This window comes from Leucoraja erinacea, chromosome 14 (assembly GCF_028641065.1).
Source record: "Leucoraja erinacea ecotype New England chromosome 14, Leri_hhj_1, whole genome shotgun sequence".
NCBI classification, from domain to species: domain Eukaryota; kingdom Metazoa; phylum Chordata; class Chondrichthyes; order Rajiformes; family Rajidae; genus Leucoraja; species Leucoraja erinaceus.
The window spans coordinates 25,963,900-25,984,759 of NC_073390.1; the positions used below are offsets into that span (position 1 = coordinate 25,963,900).

General features: G+C 44.9%; 1 protein-coding gene across 5 annotated transcripts in view; it reads right to left on the reverse strand.

Moving 5' to 3' along the window:
* ky (kyphoscoliosis peptidase) overlaps positions 1 to 20,860 on the reverse strand; it is a 152,228-nt gene that overhangs the window by 60,453 nt on the left and 70,915 nt on the right. For 4 of the 5 annotated variants that reach the window (XM_055645897.1, XM_055645901.1, XM_055645900.1 and 1 more), the window contains 6 exons: positions 19,632 to 19,679; positions 18,541 to 18,588; positions 15,812 to 15,859; positions 13,711 to 13,758; positions 7,065 to 7,124; positions 3,030 to 3,086 (listed from right to left, as the gene is read on the reverse strand). In XM_055645897.1, the coding sequence (XP_055501872.1) occupies positions 3,030 to 3,086; positions 7,065 to 7,124; positions 13,711 to 13,758; positions 15,812 to 15,859; positions 18,541 to 18,588; positions 19,632 to 19,679 (309 nt within the window). The remainder of the gene's footprint in view (positions 1 to 3,029; positions 3,087 to 7,064; positions 7,125 to 13,710; positions 13,759 to 15,811; positions 15,860 to 18,540; positions 18,589 to 19,631; positions 19,680 to 20,860) is intronic. The other variant, XM_055645899.1, reaches the window with a different exon arrangement.

The following is a 20,860-nucleotide window of genomic DNA, read 5'->3' on the forward strand; positions in this document are numbered from 1 at the left end:
TGTTTTTCTTCAATTTCGGTTTGTGTAATCTCACTTTCATAATTTAATCCTCGGGGACTAGGTATATTCTGGCAAATCAACCCTCCTGAACAGTGGTGGACTGGATCTAAAAATATTGGTTGCCAGGAGACAAAGGGGGCCCACCCACAGCTGCAATGCTATCATTTAACAGGGGCCCACTTGCCATCACTTGCTATCACTTCATCAGGGGCCTACTTGCCATCGGGCAAGTCAAGTCAAGTCAAGTCAAGTCACATTTATTTATATAGCACATTTAAAAAACAACTCTCGTTGGCCAAAGTGCTTTACATTTGTTATAAGAATAGTATAGACAAACAAACTACATACATATATAGTTTGAAGAAGGGTTTCGGCCTGAAACGTCGCCTATTTCCTTTGCTCCATAGATGCTGCTGCACCCGCTGAGTTTCTCCAGCAATTTTGTGTACCTTACATACATATATACATATGCAGATGACACCCTGGCCAATCCGCCACTGCTCCTGAACCACTATCTCCTCCCAAGGTGCAATGCCAGAGCTGTCAACAATCTTCAGAAGTGAGCATCATTTCTCTTCACATGTATTCCTGCTTCCTGGACTTGAAGGCCACATTTCATCAACTCATTGTTTACTTGTTAAATCTTTTCATAAGATTTATAACAATCCATAAGACTCCAGGAATTCCTACAACAAATGCCTTTTCACCTTTGTCCACGATGAACTTAACTGACCATAGTTGCAACTATTTATATTGTATCTTCTTATGATACGAAGGAGATAATTTTGTTTCATTGAGTCAGTTGGCTCACAGGCCAATTTCATTCCCCACCAAATTTCCCTGTAATGTATTCTCCCCATATTTCTGTCAACAATTCTGGGGGGATCCTCACATTAGGGGCAACTTACAATTAATCTACCAACCCTATTGTCTTTGAGCAAGATGGCTGCTCTACAACTCTGTGTTCAACGCCTGAAGATAGAGTTTTTTAAACAGTTGCACAAACCCACGAAGACCTGACGGGCCGCGGCCTTTAGGGGGAAGCTGCCGAGCTGGCCCCTGCTCGTCCCCGACGACCAGAGACTGGAGAGAAGGGAGCCGGCAATGGCAGACATGAGGAACAAGGCTAGTGGGAGCGGGAACCGGGGTCTGGCCTTCCGTGTCCTCAAGGTTGGATGCAGGAGGCTCCTCCAGGACACAAAGGTGGACGAGTGAGGAGAGGGATGTCGGTTCACTGGACAATCCAGGAAGGTGAAGGTTGGAGGCCCAGCAGCAGCCGTTGGCTGCCTGGATTGGGCGCCGCTCATAAGACCTAGACCTAAACTTTGAAAACGGCACCAAATCTTGGCACTTCTTGCATGTGGCCTCAGTGGACCAAGTCTGCATACTTTGCTAATTGCAGATTGTGCATGCATATGGCAATACTTTACTGAACTGTATGGAAAACAAACATTTCACTGACAATAAAGCACTGTTCACCATTGACCATTGATATATTGGAGCAAACAAGGACACCTTGCAAAATCCAAATGGTTTCACAGGGAAAATGTGCCAACTCTACACAACCAGCTCCAGGAGTGGGAATCAAATCCAGGTTTCTGTGAGGATCAGCTCTACTAGCTGCACTTATTCTCTCAACATTATATTGCAATTTAGTGGTTCCATCTGCACCACTCACCAGTGCCGGCTCTCCCAGTGCCAACAGCAGAATTGGATAGGTAGTTTCTATCCCATCTCTCACATTTATCAGTATGGTAATTAATTGGAACTCGATAAGGATCCAAGCGGGACCTCGTCAGTAACATCCTGCCAATACCCAATTCATGATTCCTCCTGCTGCTCAACCAGTTTCCGTGCCAGGTCAATAATCCACCCTCAGTTCTGTGAGCTTTAACTTCAGCTTCCAATTTCTTCTGAAAGATTTTCTCAAAAGTTGTCAGGAAGCCCACAAAATAACATCAGAAATATTAAACATTAACCCATTCTACTACATTAATTAACACTAATGACAATGTAACAAGGATTGTCAGGCATGATCTGCCCTTCACAAATCCACTAGTTGTCTCTGGCAACAGACATTGGGGTAATTCAACCATGTGGCCATAAGAAATAGGAGCAGAATTAGGCTATTTGGCCCATCGAGTCTACTGTGCCTTACTATCGAGGCTGCTCTATTTTTCCATCTGAACCTCATTCTCCTGCTTTCCCCCATAACCTTTGACACCCTTACTCCTCATCTCCATTCTAAGGCTATGTCATTTTATTCTGAGGCTGGGCCCTACACCCCCACTACTGGAAACTCCCCTTTCACATTCATTCTATCTAGGCCTTTCATTATTCATTAGATCTCAACGAAATCCCCTCTTCATCCTTCTAAACACTAGTGCCCAGAGCCATTACAGGCTCCTCATATGTTAATCCAATCATCCCCGATATGGTGCCAGCACACCCTTCCTCAGACTGCTCACAATATTCCAAATGTGGTCTGACCAGTGTCTACTTATAAAGCCTCAGCGTTACATCCTTGCTTTCAAATTCTAGTCCTCTTGAAATGGATGCTAGCACTGCATACGCCTTCCTTACCACCAGTGCAGCCGGCAAATTCATTTCTCCCCTTCACAATTTGCAACTTTTCTATCCTCAAGCTTTACAAATTTCAATTCTTCTGCCTTTTGGGCTCGCATCTATCTTTTTCTCTCTGATTTTGTCCAACAATATCCCCTCATCTGTGTTCACCTACTACGGCCATGCTCCGTCCTGTTCTTCCTCGCTTTCAGCTTTTTTTCTTGCCCCCCTCCCTTGCAATTAGTCTGAAGAAAGGTTCAAACTCAAAACGTCGCCAGTTCATGTTTGCCAGAGACGCTGCCTGACCCACTGAGTTACTCGCAATTGTTTAAATTATCTTCATGCTGACCCTGGACCACATTCTGCGATTTATGAAATGGTAAGTACATGGAATAATGAACACTTTGCCAAATGTCCCGGTCAGATGTGGAAAACTTGGAAGTTAAATGCTGAGCAGGACAAACCTTTCTGATCGGATTCGTCAAATGCTGATGCTTGTGGTTTCTTCTTAGAATGTTTTCCTGCAAGAGATTCCATCAGAGGCAAGTTGGAAACAGTGTGAGACAATACTGGGACACATTATGATTGTATCATTTTAAATAGATCGATGAAGGTGAAATGAACTCATGATGAAGTGATCAACTGAATAACAAAATACTGCTGTAAATATGAAATGAAAACAAAGACTGGCAAAAACACTTGGCAAGTCAGGCAGTGTCTGTGGAGAGAGTCACGAGGTCAGGTTGATGAGCTGATCTGACTTGGAGTAGTGTGCTTTAAGTGGTGGAGAATGGATGTCTCTCTCCCTCTCAAACACGATCCCTCCACCTCTGTCCTCTTCAGCAACTTAGAAGACGTATTTTCTCACTTTGCCAGTCCTGTCCTAATAAATGGGCATCGACCTGGAACCTGAATTCTGTTTCTCTCTCCACAGATGCTGCCTGACTAGTTGACACCTTAAAGTCATAGTCATAACTCACAGCACGGAATCAGGTTCTGCAGTCCATGCTGGCCTTTGAAAACCTATGAAAACTAAATCGACACTGATCCCACTTTTATTCTCCCCACATTCCCACCAACTCTTCCCAGATTCTACCACCCACCTTCACACTGGGCAGCCACTGATCGCCCATCCAGTGGACATATATCAGGGAAACAGAAGCACAAATCGGGTCTAGTGAGGCCACAACTGGCAGTGGGAGCACTCAATAGATAAAAGGTGATGTGTGGTCCCAGATGGTGTGGAAGAACCTGGCTGATAACCTGGCAGCTGCTGCATTTTACACCAGCCAATTAGCTGACTGATCCACACGTCTTTGGGCAGTGGCAGGAAACCAGACCAAAGGAAGCCCACACGGTCACAGGGAGAGTGTGCAAACTCCACACGGAGATCTGGATCGAACCCAGGTCCCTGGAGCCACGAGGCAGCAGCTCTACCTGTTGCATCTACCACATCATGCCAACTGTCTTCACTGATTTTGATAGAAAATTAATCTAGGTAACAAGGGGATGGATGTGTTTTGCTGAGCTAATTTCACACGACGGGTGCAGACCAATTCCCGCCTCTCCGAGTGCAACTTGACAAGAGCCAAGTGTTGCCTGAGGCTGCGACAGAGATAGCCAGCCCTTGCTGGATGGGCTTTAGAGAGCACTGAACTGGCTGATTACATATCCCAGTAAACAGAAGCAGAAATCAGGTACAGTGAGGTTGTGGGAGTCAAATGAGAATTCAATAAACACCAGGTGAAGGGTTGCTTTAGAGAGCCTGGGGAGAAAGATTGGGTGCTAAAGTGGCAGCTCTGCATTATAAAATAGTTACTCTGTACACTCTGGGAAAGTACAATGAGCTGGCTCCCTCTCAACGCGTTGTGGAGGAGGTGGATTCCATGTTCCACCCAGTGATGAAAGATATCATGGCAGTAGGGGTCAGTGATCGGGGGTCACTGTTAGGGTGAGAGTTAGGATCCTCGCACCATCTCACAAGCTTTAAACGATGAAGGGGAGAGGGAGTCAAGGGGGCAACATTTAGAAATGTGTGCAAGGCAGAGGTATGGGGGCTGGGATTGTGTGGGTGGGGCTTGCTGAGGAGCTGATGAGCCAGTTGATCTGAAATCTGTTCCTTCCCAAGCCTGTAATGTCACAGAATCATCGTCATACAACATAGAAACAGGTCCTTCAGCCCACCAAATACACGCTAACCATCGTGCTCAGCTACACTTACCACATTGACAAATAGTGAAGCTGATTCTGAAAGCCCAGCTGCCCAGTTACTGTGAGAAACATGTTTGTTTCAGATGTTATTAACTTTGGGTAAAGGGCCTGCCTTCCCATGAAAAGCACAGAGGAAAGGACATCTGTGGAAGTCTGGGTCCTTCCACGACCAGTTTCTCTGAGTAGTCGTTCCTTGTTACATTTTCAAGTGAACGGTCATTGTCCAGCATGAGGTTCCCCTGAACCAAGAGAGGGGATGAGATGGCATTAGCCTTTATCGGTGCTGCATGACTCCAGGACTCCACTGACAGTTTCCACAAATATTACCACATCCATCCGTCTCACAGCCAGCCACCCAAACAACAACCTGCCCACCACTCTCCAGCAGCGGCAGAATCTGTGAGTCCCACATTGGCCTCATCAGTCACCATAGGACCCACGTGAGTAGAAGCATCCTCAACCCCAAGGGCCTGTCAACCATATCCGTATCATAGGCATGCCTCGGTGGATATTGTTGCGGGGGGATGACTGGTCAGGGGAAATCAGCAGCAGCTGCTGTCAGGTTTGTGGTGTTGGTTCTGACTCTCAGGCACATTGGGGAAGGGAAAAGTCAGACAGAGCCACAGTGATCGGAGACCCATTGCTTAGCGGGACAGACATGAGATTCTGTGGCACCAAACGAGACTCCAGGATGGTGTGTTGCCTCCATGATGCAGGATCAAGGATGATGTAGAGCATTCTCAAGGGGGAGGATGAGCAACTCGAAGTTGTGCGCGCATTGACACAAATGATATAGGTAGAAGAAGGTCTGAGGTCCTTATGAGTGAATACGGGGAGTTTGGCAAAAGGTTAAAAAGCAGGACCTGAAAGGTAGTGGTCTTTTATTATTTCCAGAAGGAAAAGGAGGTTAGGATAGGTGAACGAGGCTGAAACGTTGGTGCAGGAAGCAGGGATTAAATGTTTTGGACCATTGAGATTTCTTCTGGGGCAGTGGTGACGTGTACAAGTGGGAATAGTTACACCTGAACTGGAGGAGAATTGATATCTTGGCGGGCAGGTTTGCAAGTGCTACTCAGGAAGGCTTAAACCAAATTTTGTAGGACAGTTTCCAATGCAGGTGAGAGGCTGGAAATTCAGTAAGGAATGCAATGACAGCAAGTTCAGTTGACAGGATAGGCAGGAGCACAGCAGGGATTAAGGATGGAGTGTAGGAGTAAATTACATCAATTTCAATGTGAGACAACTGACATGAAAGGCGGGTGAACTCAGGGTATGGATAGGTACATGCGATTGGGATATTATGGGCATTATGGAAACCTGGCTAAGGGAGGGACAGGACTGGCAGCTGAATATTCGAAGGTACAGGTGCTATAGGCGAAACAGACATGAGGTAAAAGAGGAGAGGGAGTTTCTCTTCGGTGTAAGCTAGCATCTGCAGTTCCTTCCTACTAAGAGTGGACTGCTCCCCTCTACATTGGGGAGCTGGGGTGGAGGGTATTGCACCGAGGTGTTCCCTGCAACCTGTTTCTCTCGCGGTTCACAGACTCGCCAGCCGCCTGCCACTTTTGCGGGCTGGAAGAGTCTGTGTACCACGTGTACATGGAGTGCGTGAGGCTGCAGCCACTGTTTGAATATCTAAAGGGGCTGCTCCTTGCCTTCTGGCTGCATTTTTCACCCACCATCCTCATCTTTGGACACCCTGTGCGTAGGGGAGAGGGTAGGGCTGAAGATGTCCTGGTTGGGTTGCTCCTGGGCCTGGCCAAGCTGGCCATCCGCGAGTCAAGGCGCCAGACGGTGGAGGGCTCTACCCGAGCCGGCTGCCTGCCCCTTTTCCGGGGATACGTCCGTGCCCGGGTGCGGATGGAAAGGGAATACGCCCTGTCTACGGGCACCCTGAGGGAGTTCCGGGACCGCTGGGCACCGAGGGGGGTTGAATGTATCCTGGACAAGGATTGCAATATAGTTGTTTAGCAGTTGCTTAGCATATTTGTTTTGTCTTGTATTATGGTGGTGTTTTGTTTTATTGTATTGTAAATACTATTTTAATATTTGAATAAATATTTTTGATTTAAAAAAAAAGAAGAAAAAAAAGAGGGGACTGCTCTGCCTGGCAGTTGTGAAGATGGGTAATTGATAGAGATTCATGTTTTGGATAAACATCTGAACAGAGTGTGGGAGTTGAGTGCAACAATTGGAGACCTTCACAACGTGGTTGCAATTGATACGTTGGGCTGAATGGCCTCTGATCATTTCGTGTGTCGATATTGCTGTTTAGTCTGCATTCATACCTGCATTATAAAACTTGTTCAATGACGACTGGGATATCTTTTTCATCTGAGGTGATGGTGCTGAGAAAACAAAGTTCAATGTTTGTTTCAGACTTTGCTCGGTGAATCCAAGAGAAGCCATTTCCCAGCCCATGTATTCAGCTAGGGACAGCACAAGGAGCAGAATCAGTGAATCAATGAGAAAAATGGATGGAGAAGCTGGGGGGGGGGGGGGGGGGGGGGTCACAGGGAAACCAGATGTGTTAGGGGAGAATTATTTAAAAATTGGAGAGTTGGAGTAGTTTAGTTTAGTTTAGAAACACAGTGTGGAGACAAGCCCTTCGACCGAGTCCATGCCGACCATGCACTAGTTCTATCCTACACACTAGGGACAATTTACCCAAGCCAATTAACATAGAAACCGATCATTGTGGCTCTCTCTGACTTTTCCCTTCCCCAATGTGCCTGAGAGTCAGAACCAACACCACAGACCTGACTGCAGCTGCTGCTGATCTCCCCTGACCAGGGCACCTGGGGAAAACCCACGCCGTTACAGGGAGAATGTACAAACTCCTTACAGAAAGCACCCAGGATCAGGATCAAACCCTGTCTCTGGTGCTGCAAGGCAGCAACTCTACTGCTGTGCCACTGTGCCAGCCAAATGCTGGACATCGCATTCTGTGCTCCCAATGTGGCCTCCTATAGATCGATGAGACCGAGCATAGACTGTTTCAGCAAACACTTATGCCTAGCCTGCCAAGGTCTGCTGGATCTTCCAGTTGCTGACCATTTTAACTCCCTTTCCGATTCCCACACTGATCTTTCTGTCCAGGGCCTCCTCCATTGCCAGAGTGAGGCCACACGCAAACTGGAGAAACACTAACTCATCTTCTGCTTGGTTAACTTACAACACAATGGTACGAACATTCTGAAGAATGAGTTTGAAGAAGGGCCTCGGCCTGAAACGTCACACACTCCTTCTCTCCAGAGATGCTGCCTGTCCCGCTGAGTTACTCCAGCATTTTGTGTCTACCTTAGATTTAAACCAGCATCTGCAGTTCTTTCCTACACGGTACGAACATGGAATGCTCCAATGTTAGATAATTAACCATGGAACAAGGGCCCCGACCCAAAACGTCACCTATCCATTAGCTCCAGAGATGCTGCCTGACCAGCTGAGTTACTCCATCATTTTGTGTCTATCTTTGGTATAAACCAGCATCTGCAGTTCTTTGTTTCAATAACCAACAAACTCCCCCTCTCCCAAACCCCCTCCCACTTTTCTTTCCTTTATTTCCTGTGCCTCACCTTCCCTTTCCCCTGTCCCCTTCCACCTATATTCCTCTCTCTGACTTCACATTTCATGCCACTTCTCTTATCGCTCAGCATTTTGTCTTATTTCCATTTGTGGCCTTTGTACACCCATCTGCCTATCTATACGCCCCTCACATGTATCTACCTGCCAAGTTTTTATACTGCCCCCATCTCAGCGAAGGCAACATGGGCAAGTTGGGCCGAGGGGCTGTTTCTATGCTGTATAACTCCATGACTCTCCATGACCTCTCTTACAGCCCCCCCCCCATCCCCCCCCCCCCCCCCCCCCAACCCCCCTACTACAATCTGGAGAAAGGTTCTGATCCAAAACATCACAATATGATACAATATGATTGAACTTTATCTATACCAGGAGGGAATTGGTCTGCCAACAGCCATAAACACAATAAGAGACATGAAACAGTAATTAGTGGAAAGTCCAGGATTGGGGATGTGCAAAGACTGCTGAGGGGGGGTGGGGGAGAGGGGTGCGTGGGAGGGGAGTCATTCTACCCCACAACAGACAGGGGAGGAGTTGGACAGGGAAAAAGGAAAAAAAAGGATCTCCTGTGGCGTTCTGTCCTGCATCTTGGTGGAACCAGTCTGTTGCTGAAGGTGCTCCTCAGGTTGACTATTGTGTCATGGAGGGGGTGAGCCGCATTGTCCAAGATGCTCTGCAGTTTGAGGAGCATCCTCCCCTCCAAGACCATCTCTAGTAAATTCAACTCAACCCCCAGGTGGGAGCCAGCCTTCCTGATGAGCTGTTGGGGTCCACGGCCTTCGCTCTGCTGCCCCGGCACACGGCAGCCAAGAAGATGGCACTAGCCACCACCAATTGGTAGAACATCAGCAGCATCTTACTGCAGATGTTGAAGGAGCAGAGCCAACTCAGAAAGTACAACCGCCTCTGCCCTTCCTATATAGTGCCTGGGTGTTCCTGGACCAGTCCAGATTACTGTCCAGGTAGACTCCAAGGTACTTGCACTCTTGCACATCCACACCATAGATGGAGACAGAGGAGAGGGATGTTCCACCACTCATAAAGTCGGTGTTGAGCTCAGCCCACACCACTCAACAAAGTCGTTGATTACACCTCCCCCCCTCCCCTCACTGGCGCACCTCACAATTGCAGAGTCATCTGAAAACTTCTGCAGGTGCCAGGATATCTGAAGTCCAAGGTGTAGATGATGAACAGGGAGAGAGGACTGTTCCCTGTGGGGCCCCTGTGATGCTCACTACCATGTCCGAGACACAGCTCTGCAGCCTGACATACAATGGTTGACCAGTCAGCTAGTTGGTGACCCAGGGCACCAATAGAGCATTCACCCGCATCTTTGTCAGTTTGCTCCCTGGTAGTGCAGGCCTTAGTGCGGTTAAAAGTAGGCCGGATGGTGTTACAAGGACAAATATCATCTATCGATGTCCTCCAGAGATGCTGCTTGACCTGCTGAATTATTTTGATCTTACTCTGAAGGCACCTCAACTATATTCACTATCCACTTTCCCCATTACTTAGAAGTTACTTTAGCTAAATAAAATAGCAAAACTGCTGAAACTGCAGATGCTGGAATCTTGGGAGTGGCACAGTGGCTCAGTGGTAGGGCTGCTGCCTCACTGCGCCAGAGGTTTAGGTTGATCCTGACTATAGGTGCTGTCCGTGTGGAGTTTGTACGTTCTCACTGTAGGTTTTCTCCATGAGCTCAATTTTCATTCAATATTTCAAATACATGCAGGTTAGCAGGTTAATTGGCTTCTGTAGATTGCCCCCCATGTATAGGACGCAAACATGGGCTAACATAGAACTAGTGTACAGGTGATCGATGGTCGGTGGGAACTTGATGGGCCGAAGGGTTTTTCTCCATGCTGTATCTCGAAACTCCAAATCTCACCGGTCCAGACAGTCACAGACAATTAATTGGTAGCTCCAACATATTGGATGACAAAGAGAACCAGAGTCCCACCCAGCAAATTCACCTGGGGGCTTAGGCACTGCATAAAGCCCTGTGAACCAATTTTGTCAGCTGTCAAATCTGTCAATGTTCAATGTGCCTGACATTCAGAATCATTGAAAATAAAACAATTTAAAATTATGAAAATAAAATACAATTGAATAAAACATAAAACATTTAAAAATAATTAATTTTTCCCCTCTCCCTATAATCCTTATTCACATGATCCATCAGTGCTGCATAGAGTGACTCTCAGACAGACTCAATCCCCTCATGCCGAAACGCTCCACCCATAAGCCATTCAATCTGCTGCTGAACCAGTTACACTTTTGTGCCAAATAATGCTATCCTGCGATCAGTCGCATAGGTGAGCTGCCAGCCCGAGAGACGTGACATAACAAAACAACACACTCTGTCCTCTGCTGGGTGAGATGTCATGTTGAGACACGAGGGCCAAATGTTGATCTCTTGGATGTGGAGAGGATGTTTCCACTAGTGGGAGAGTCTTGGGCTGGTGGTCCGAGCCTCAGAATTAAAGGACGTTCTTTTAGGAAGGAGATGAGGTGACATATCTTTAGCCAGAGGGTGGTGAATCTGTGGAATTCTTTGCCACGGAAGGCTGTGGAGGCCATCAGTGGATATTTTTAAGGAAGAGATAGATAGATTCTTGATTAGTACAGGTGTCAGAGGTTATGGGGAGAAGGCAGGAGAATGGGGTTAGGAGGGAGAGATAGATCAGCCATTAATGAATGACAGAGTATTGATGGGCCGAATAGCCTAATTCTGACATTATGACCTAATGACCTTAACAGTAGGATCCTTGACCTAAATAACTGCTGGATCATTTAAATAAGACATCGCCTCCTAATACTTACTGCCATAATTCTGATCTCAGTGCCTGCACTTGAGAGGCAAGGTCCTGGGTGCTGGTGGGCAGAAGAAGCCACAGGGAAAAAGAGATGTCCTTTATATGTTCAAGGCTGATCTCTCAATGGCATAATGATGTGAGGCCCTGCTAACATTGTTACCTGTGCCTAACTGTGTGAGAGTTACATGGCATTGCATACAATGAAGGGAAGAGATTGAACTTTTTTTTCACCTTCCATCACAGTGAGGAATGTGGAGGAGTCACTGTGGTGGACGTTTATGTTAAAATGTGTTTTGTGTGTTCTGTTATTTTTTATTAGCATGACTGTATGGCAAATCAAATTCCTCGTATGTTGCAAAACATACTTGGCTAACAAAGTATGATTGTGATTGATTAGGTGATTTGTGGACTGATCTCAATGATTAATCGTTACGGACTCTAAGGATGGAATGTTTGCTACCATTGCAACGCTCCACTCTCTACCAATTGTACGACATGTTTTAACTTCAAACAACTCATTCATCTTCTGTAAGGATGCCTGAGTCTGCCTTCACATTCATAAATTGTGTTAGACTTCTTTAGCTTTGATAGGCCATTCCATTCCGATGCTCTGACCATCAGAGAAACATGGTGAGTGTTTCACTTCCAGAGATGGCCCACGAGACCTTTGGAGAGCAGAGGGACATTAGTGTGTAAATCCAGGGATTGCTGAAGGTGGCTGCACAGGTGGATAAGGTGGTAAAGAGGGCAAATGTAAGGCAAGGGACAGAGAGAGAGAAAGAATGCAAGGGTTACTGCAACAACTCCTGCAACACATGTCCCTATACCTTCTCCCTCGACTCCATCCAGGGACCCCAACAGTTTTTTCAGGTGAGGCAGAAGTTCATGGACCACCTCAAAACTCATCTACTGTATCGGCTGTTCTAGGTGTGGACTCCTATATATCGGCGAGACCAAGCGCAGGCTAGGCGATTGCTTTGCTGAACACCTTCGCTCAGTCCACCTTGGCCAATGCAATCTCCCAGTTGCCAAGCACTTTAATTCCCCTTGCCATTCCCACACTGACCTTTCTGCCCTGGGCCTCATCTACTGTCACATTGAGGCCAAATGCAGATTGGAGGAACAGCACCTCATATTTCGCTTGGGCACCCTACACCCAGCGGTATGAATTTTGATTTCTCTAACTTCAAATAAACCTTTCATTCGCTCTATCTCCAACCCTTCCCCACCTTAGCCATCCTACTAGTTTCATTGTTGTTCTGCTTAGTTTCACTGTTTGTATCCACTCGTTATCACCTTTTCCACTGCCAACAATGGACCATTGTGGGCTCCACCTTTCTTTGATCATCTGGCTGGCTTTGATTTGTTCTTTTCATATCTTTCATTCATTTGTTCTTTGTACATTTTCATATCTCTAGTTTCCATCTCCCCCGACTCTCAGTCTGAAGAAGGGTCTCGACTCAAAACGTTACCTATTCCTTTCCTCCAAAGATGTTGCCTGACCCGCTGGGTTACTCCAACATTTTGTGTCTACCTTTCTGCAAACCAGCATCTGCAGTTCCTTCATGCACATTTTGTAAGCTTAACTCAGGGCAATCTCATGAAAGATTCCCTGGGGATTACATCAGAAAGCATGTGTACAACATTAGTGAACTGGCTGTGCAACTGCTCACAGTAACACAAGGTTTTCATAAGGGCAATATCAGTCTACTATATCAAGTTGGACTTCTAACCTCGCACAATACTGGAAGATAAGTATAATGCCCCTGTCCCACTTAGGAAACCTGAACGGAAACCTCTGGAGACTTTGCGCCCCACCCAAGGTTTCCGTGCGGTTCCCGGAGGTTTTTGTCAGTCTCCCTATCTGCTTCCACTACCTGCAACCTCCGGCAACCACCTGCAACCTCTGGTAACCGCACGGAAACCTTGGGTGGGGCGCAAAGTCTCCAGAGGTTTCCGTTCAGGTTTCCTAAGTGGGACAGGGGCATTATAATACTATAGTAGTTGAAGAGCAGCTCTTCCCATTTAAGTTCTAATGGAAAGTGAGAACGATGTAAACTTTCTCCAATTCACACTCATCACTGACATACAATATATATATATATATATAGATATAGATATAGATATATATATTATTGAGCTAATAAAGTACAAATGGGCAGCTCAGTACAATTCAGTCCGAGGATCCAGGTTCAGCCCTGACCTCTGGTGCTGTCTGTATGAAGTTTGCGTGCTCTCCCCATGACTGCTTCAGTTTCCTCTGGGTGCTCCAGTTTCCTCCCACATCCCAAAGTTGCATGGGTTGGCATCTGATTGCAGGTGAAGTGGCATAGACTTGATGGTCTCTTTCAATGTCATGAGGAAGTATGGTAATATGTAGCAAAATCGTCGGAAAAATATCCTGAAATGTTAGCTCCCTTTCTCGCTCCACAGATGTTGCCTGAGCTACTGAGAATATTGGGGTTGATTATTTTAATCGAATCCCTTATTCTTCGAACCTACATACATTAAAAGTAAATATTGCAGTCTCTCTTACCTATCGGCTTGGCGGCGTCAGGAGTTTCTTTTCTGCTCGGCTGCTTTCCTGTAACAATTCAATCATTTTCCATGATTTTGTTTTGTTAATTTAACCTAAAGTTTTACCTGGCAGAACATAACAGTCCCTGCAGGTCCCCTCTCCCATTGACCCTGGAATCCTTCAATCTTCTCCAACATGAAACCCTTCTTGATACTAGATTCCTGAATCTCCCTGAACTCAGGACCACCATATGTCTGAAGAAGGGGGTCGACCCAAAATGTCAACTATTCCTTCTCTCCAGAGATGCTGCCTGTCCCGTTGAGTTCCTCCAGCTTTTTCTGTCTATCTCCGGTTTAAACCAGCATCTGCAGTTCCTTCTTACACATACTGTAAAGAATGTTTGATCGTGTCCCTTCGAACTGTTTACTGCAGCCAAGGGGTGAAATAAAATTAATCAACCACTATTTATTTTCTCTATTTACCGGTATTAATATATGCATTCAAAAGAAATTAATGAATACATGGTGTTTAAGAAGGAACTGCAGATGCTGGAAAATCGAAGGTACACAAAGCTGGAGAAACTCAGCGGGTGCAGCAGCATCTATGGAGCGAAGGAAAAAGGCAACGTTTCGGGCCAAAACCCTTCTTCAGACGGGTCCTTGTACATCAGTCTATGAAAGTAAGAATGCAGGTACAGCAGGAAGTGAAGAAAGCGAATGGCAGTCTGAAGAAGGGTTTCGGCCAGAAATGTTGCCTTTTTCCTTCGCTCCATAGATGCTGCTGCACCCGCTGAGTTTCTCCAGCTTTTTTGTGTACCAATGAATACATGGTGTTTTGCATTCTTAAATGAAAAGCAACAGAAACATTCAGAAGTTTCAAGGTCCTGCAATGTTCATGTGATAGGAGCAGAATTAGGTCATTTGGCTCATCGTCTACACCATTCAATCATGGCTGATCTACCTTCCCCTCTCAACCTCATTCTCCTGCCTCCTCCCCATAACCCTCGACACGCATACTAATCAAGAATCTATCTATCTCTGCCTGAAAAATATCTATTGATGGCCTCCACAGCCTTCTGTGGCAGTGAATTCTACAGATTCACCACCCTCTTGACTACAGAAATTCCTAATCTCCTTCCTAATGGAACGTCCTTTTATACTGAGGCTCTGATCCACAAGAGGGATCATCTTCTCCACATCCACTCTATCCAGGCCTTCTGTCCTGAATGGATATGAAAGATCCAAGAGCAAAATCTGAGAATGGGAAGATGTGTAAACAACCAGTACTGGTCCTTGGAAATCATCTACAACATTACCCATTGTCACAGTGATTTCTCTGGAAGTTTGCAGGGCACAGAGTGTTCTGTTGTGTTCCCAACAACCTCTTCCTCTCAGCCAGTCCCTTGGGTGTGGGGATGTCTAATTTCTGCATTTGAAGTATTGTTTTCAGTTTTGATGTACATACTGTGCTGTAGGAAGTATGTTGTTAAGCTGGAAAGAGTGCAGAAAAGATTTACGATGGCATTGCCATGACTTGAGGGGCCTCAAGGGATAGGTTGGACAGGCTAGGAATTTGTTCCTTGGAGTGCAGGAAACTGTGGGATGGTCTTTTGGAATTGCATAAGATCAGGGGAATAGATAGGGTAGATGCACAGAATCGTTTACCCAAAGTAGGAAAATCAAGACAGAGGGATGTAGGTTTAAGGTTGGAGGGGAAATATTTAATGGGAACCTGCGGGGCAATTTTGCCACATAGAGGGTAGTAGTTAAATGGAATGATCTGCCAGAGGAGGTACTTGGGAGACAGGTACTATAATAACATTTTAAAGATATTTGGACAGACACATGGATAGGAAAGGTTCAGAGGGATACGAGGCAGCTACAACTAATGTAGATGGGTCATCTTGGCTGGCATGGGCAAGTTGGATGGAGTGTCCTGTTTTCTTGCTGTACTCTCTAACTCTATGACTTCCACTCCATCTGTGTGGATTGTGAGATGGATGCTGGGGTCACGGTGGATCCCATTGAGTGCCTCAATGGGACAGGCTGGAAATGTAGCAGGAAATGATCTCCTTCTATCATTTTCATTGGACCTAAATACCTCTCTAAGTCTCTCTTACCTCTTTCGGCGGGACGAGGGATGTTTTCGACTCTCTGTGGCTGTTGTCCTGGAAGAAATTTCAATCATCTTCCATTATTTTGTCTTGCGAATGGATCTTAAACATGTAACCAGCTGAATTTTTAGCATTTTTCTACGGGCACAAAACGTGATTTTAAAACTCTGGAGTTCTGTCCCATGATGAATGAAGCTGAACATCTATCAATGGGGGCTGATTATTCTTGGCTCTTTCATCATTATGTGAACTTGCATCAAAGATTGAAAATGCTGAGGTTGAAAATTGAAAATCCTGAAAAAGCATAAACCATCAGGTGAAGCAGCAAACAGTATGTGGAAAGAGAAACAGAATCAATATTTCAGGTCAAGGATATATGATCAAAGCAGTAGGGGTCCCAGACGTAAAACGTCAACTCTGTTTCTCCCTCCCAGATACTGCCTGACCTGAAGAGAGTTTGCAACATTTTCTATTTTAATTTCAGACTTTCATTTACAGTTTGTTTTTGTTTAACTGCAACGATTATCTGTCAATTTAAATTATTCCAAGGGAAAATATCCTGCGATGTCCAGTTATGAAGCCAACCCTTTGATTACATGTATATTGTGACAGCGCCTCCTCCCTCGTGCCACTCTAATCTCAGGCCAGGAGAAACCCACAACTAGCAACACAAACAGTACCTGGCTGCCAGAGAGTACTGATACCTGGGAGAGAGGGAAAGGTAGAGAGAGAGAGAGCGAGAGAGAGATGGACAGACAGAGAGAGAGAGAGAGAAATGGACAGAGAGAGACAATAGACAATAGATGCAGGAGTAGGCCATTTGGCCCTTCGAGCCAGCACCGCCATTCAATGTGATCATGGCTGATCATCCCCAATCAATACTCCGTTCCTTTCTGCCTTCTCCCCATATCCCCTGATTCTGCTGTTTTTAAGAGCCCTATCTAGCTCTCTCTTTAAAGCATCCAGAGAACCTGCCTCCACCGTCCTCTGAGGCAGAGAATTCCACAGACAGATAGATAGAGGGGTGTTAAAATGTTTTGTTTAGTTTAGAGATACAGCATGGAAATAGACCAATTGGCCCACTGGATTCACACTGACATTAATCAACCGTTCACACTAATTGTGTGTTATCCTACTTTTCCACTGCCTACACACCAGGAGTAATTTGCAGAGGCTAATTAACCTATAAACCTACATATTCTTCGGATGTGGGAGGAAACCGGAGCACCCAAAGGAGACTCACACGGTCACGGGGAGATCATGCAAATTCTGCTCAGACAGTTCTGGCTCTGGCACAGTGATACAGCAGCTCTACCAGCTGTGTGACTGTGTCACCCATGTCAACCATAGAAACATAGAAATTAGGTGCAGGCGTAGGCCATTCGGCCTCTCGAGACAGCACTGCCATTCAATATGATCATGGCTGATCATCCAAAATCAGTACCCCCTTCCTGCTTTCTCCCCATGTCCCTGATTCCGTTAGCCCTAAGAGCTATATCTAACTCTCTCGTGAATACATCTGGTCAGAAATTTCAAAAAGCATTATTCAGCAGTAGGTTTGAAATGTGAGGAAGCACTATTACTCCAGGTACCACTGGCTGATACAAAGATAGTCGCATTAAGTAAGTGAAGACATTGAATTCCACATTTCAATCTGTTTATCAGACAAGGACATCATCTGCAGTGATCAGATTTGCAGTGGCCATGCATTATATCTGGGTGTCTGGCTGTGTAAGCAGTTCTGCTCAATATCGCCCTCTGCAGGAGAGCACCGCGGTGTCCACTGAACAGATCACATTGGGCCTCCGTTTTTGAGCCCCACAGACTGTAACGAGTAACTCAACGCAAACCAATAATGGAGAAATAGGTGAGGGAAACAGGCAACAAAATGCACAAAGTGACGGTGCTTGGAGAATCACCGGGAGTTTGATATAACCGAGGTTCCGAATAAATACAGGAGGCACTGGGAGGTAAGAGTTGGTTTCAGGGAAAACAATAGAAGCATGTGTTAGAGCATTGGTGGCTGCATGAGATTTTTCAAGACAAATATGTATGAAGGAGATTCTGATGTAACAAATTTTCCCCACTTGTCACGTCAGTCGACATGATGTCAGTTACCTCTGAAATTGTAAAATTCGACAGTCTGACATATTCAATAGTGCAACATACAGTGGCTTGCAAAAGCATTCGTACCCCTTGAACTTTTCCACATTTTGTCACGTTACAACCACAAACGTAAATGTATTTTATTGGGATTTTATGTGATAGACCAACACAAAGTGGCGCATTTCCCTTCCACTTCACAATTATGCGCCACTTTGTGTTGGTCTATCACATAAAATTCCCAATAAAATACATTTATGTTTGTAGTTGTAACGTCACAAAATGTGGAAAAGTTCAAGGGGTATGAATACATTTGCAAGCCACTGTATGCAAGGTGTATTGGATTAAGTTGTATTAACGAGAATTGACTGTATGTCAATCTTCAATTGCACAGTGTTTATTTGTCCTGAAGATGTGTTTACACCACTTAGTTATACGAGTTCAAAAATCAGTTGACATCAAATCAATATTGAACGAGTTTCTTAAATGCTTAACCCTCTCATGGAATGAAAATCTTAAAGATCAACTTATTGTCTTATAATGTCCTGTCATAATTCCCTTTTACAGTCACTACTGTACAGCTTATGCACTGAAGAGGAAAACCTACAATGAATATCACAGATTTCTCTTACCTCTCCGTCCGGTGGAAGGGGAAGTTTCTGTTCTCCGTGGGTGTGTTCCTGTGAAATGTTTTAATTGTTATCTGTTATATAGTTCTTTAACTATTTTCCAAATTAGTTCTGTGACAGACTGTCAACATAGGATAAGCCAAATATGTTTATTTTCCATCTCCAAACTCTATGTGTACGGAATTGAAATATAGCTTCTGTTCCAAGGTGTCATAGTCATAGAGTCAACTTTGGCCCAACTCATCCATGCCGACTAAGATGCTCCACCTAAGATGATCTCCTTTGCCTGCGTTTGGCCCATATCCCTAATACCTTCCTATCTGTGTCCCGTTGAAATGTCTTTTAAATGTTGTAATTATATGTGCCTCAACAATGGTGAGCAGGTACAATAACAACATGTGCATGGTGTATTGACCATTCTTTGCTTATTATCCATTATGGGAACATACTTCAAAGATTCAAACATATTTCAAAGATTGCCTAAAGATTGTCCTTTAGTTTAGAATATTGCAAAGCAGAACAAAGATCTATTCTATAAAGATCTATTCTATAAAGATATTCTTCTCATGTTTTGGAATATTGGTTTGATAATGTACCCTGACCAACATAATATTGGACAGTGATGTCATTAACCTGAACATTGACTCTGTTCTTTTCTCCACAGCCTTCTGCCAGATTCACTGAGTATTCCAGTAACCTCTACATTTCGTTCAGGGATTCTGGAGCCTATAGATGAAAGCTGCAATGGATGAAGCATTCGTTGCACCAAAGGCTCTGAATGGCTCCTAATTTTAACCCTTAAAATGTGAGACTTGAATGGTGCAATATTGATGCATGATGTTTGTTAAAGCTGGACATGTTGGGAAAGGAGTTGTCATCAACAGCATCCACAAAGCTGTAGCGACTGAGCACTAGAACCTACTTAAACCGATGTAACCGATGTTCAATCAACACATCATTCAATGGGTCAGTTTGCCTTCAATGTTTTATTTTAAATGAAAACCAGAACTTCACTTGATTTTTTGGATTTCCTATCTAATTCTGTCCTACGTACCGCTTGCCAAAGTACATGTCACACCACATGCCCCTCTTACCTCTTGGTTTTGGACGAGGTGCGGGTTCTGTTCTCCGAGATGGCGTTCCTGTGAAAGGTGTCATATATCATCGTTTATAAAGTTCCTTCGACTATTTGACAAATCTGTTTTGTGACAGACTGTAACATCATTAAACAGATACAATATGGGAATTTTCAACTGAGAATTCCATCCTGGCATGCAAGACAGCCGGCTATCGGAGGGGCATTTATCTTTGTAGTTTCTCCATCATACATCAAACATTGTTCTGCAAGTCAGAATATTCTAAAGTAGAAGATAACCAGCCTGTAAAGATAACTTTACTTGATGCATTAATAATGACGTAATCAGAGTCACCTGGACAGCTGGGCCATTGACCTGAAATGTTAATGTGCTTCCCTCTCCTCAAATATTGCCTGATTTGCTGAACACTTTTCTCTGTATTTATGATGGAACTCCGGACGCTGAAAATCTGAAGCTCCAGTTGGTTTGATAATGGTCCAACCTGCATCAGGCCTTTACTCTTAGACAGCTCCCATTTGGAATGAGGAGCTCAAAAATCTTCATTAAGGTGGAATCTTCCTGTCTATCTGTTTTTTCCTAAATAAAGCAGTGAGTGCACTGTACCAGTGGTTCATTGGGACTTTGTGCTCAGCCCCACATAGTTTTGAGTCATTCTTTAAAGCAGGGCCTTTTGGAGTGTTTACGATTAACCATCCTGCATAAGTGTGGTCCAGCTTCTTGTTAGAGATAGAAGCAGGAGGAGGCCATTCAGCCCCTTGCGTCTTCATTACTGTTCAGTAAATTTCTGGCTGATCTTTTACTTCTGCAAAACTTTCCTGCATTAAACTCATAGCCATTGACTGATTGATTGAAAGATACAGCATGGAAACAAGTTTTTTGGCCCACCGAGTCCACGCCGACTATCGACGATCTGTTCCCACTAATTATTTTGGGATTTGGGAGGAAAACGCCTGGAGAAAACAGGGAGAATGGGCAAACTCCACACACAGAGCTCAAGATTGAACCCAGGTGTCTGGCACAGCGAGACAGCAGAACTACCATCTACACTATTGGTTCCTTAATATTCAAAATCTACTGACCTTTGTCTTGAATATATTGGAGAATTCCAGCAGTTTATTGCCTCCGTTTGAAGGATTTACTTCATATCTCAATTCTGCACAGGTTTGTGCTGCTCGTTAGATTACTCTTGTATTCCTATCCCTTACTAACCAATTCTTGCTCCTCTT